Raw genomic sequence first — 455 nt, 5'->3', positions numbered from 1 at the left:
ACCATCACCACCTCCTTCTCCAGCTGTAGGCTGTCCGCGAGCGAGGTGATCTCCTGGGCGGAGGGCTTGGGGCACTTGAGGAAGTGGCTCTCCAGCGCGCCCTTGACGCTCACCTCGATGGAGGTGCGCTTTTTCCGCTTGCGGCCCTGCGCCGCGATCTTGTCTATGCTGGTGGGGCTGCCCGAGGAGGAGTCCGCCTCCTCCAACCACTTGTTCAACAAAGGCTTCAGCTTGCACATGTTCTTGAAGCTGAGCTGCAGGGCCTCGAAGCGGCAGATGGTGGTCTGCGAGAAGACGTTGCCGTAGAGGGTGCCCAGCGCCAGCCCCACGTCCGCTTGGGTAAATCCCAGTTTGATGCGCCGCTGCTTGAACTGCTTGGCGAACTGCTCCAGGTCGTCCGAGGTCGGCGTGTCCTCGTCCGAGTGCGGGTCGTGGTGCGGCGGCGGCCCGGGGGG

At 64.4% G+C, this 455-nt stretch overlaps 1 protein-coding gene across 1 annotated transcript in view; it reads right to left on the bottom strand.

The window, feature by feature from the left end:
• POU3F2 (POU class 3 homeobox 2) overlaps positions 1-452 on the bottom strand; it is a gene marked incomplete at its 5' end in the record, with an annotated part of 5,044 nt that extends 4,592 nt beyond the window's left edge. The window contains one exon of the mRNA XM_009649029.1: positions 3-452. Within this exon, the coding sequence (XP_009647324.1) occupies positions 3-452 (450 nt within the window). The remainder of the gene's footprint in view (positions 1-2) is intronic.
• Positions 453-455: the final 3 nt, after the last annotated feature.

Source organism: Egretta garzetta, unplaced genomic scaffold (assembly GCF_000687185.1).
Source record: "Egretta garzetta isolate BGI_Z169 unplaced genomic scaffold, ASM68718v1 scaffold231, whole genome shotgun sequence".
Taxonomy (NCBI): domain Eukaryota; kingdom Metazoa; phylum Chordata; class Aves; order Pelecaniformes; family Ardeidae; genus Egretta; species Egretta garzetta.
Note: the sequence above shows the minus strand (reverse complement) of the source record. Positions and strands in the feature narration are given on the sequence as shown.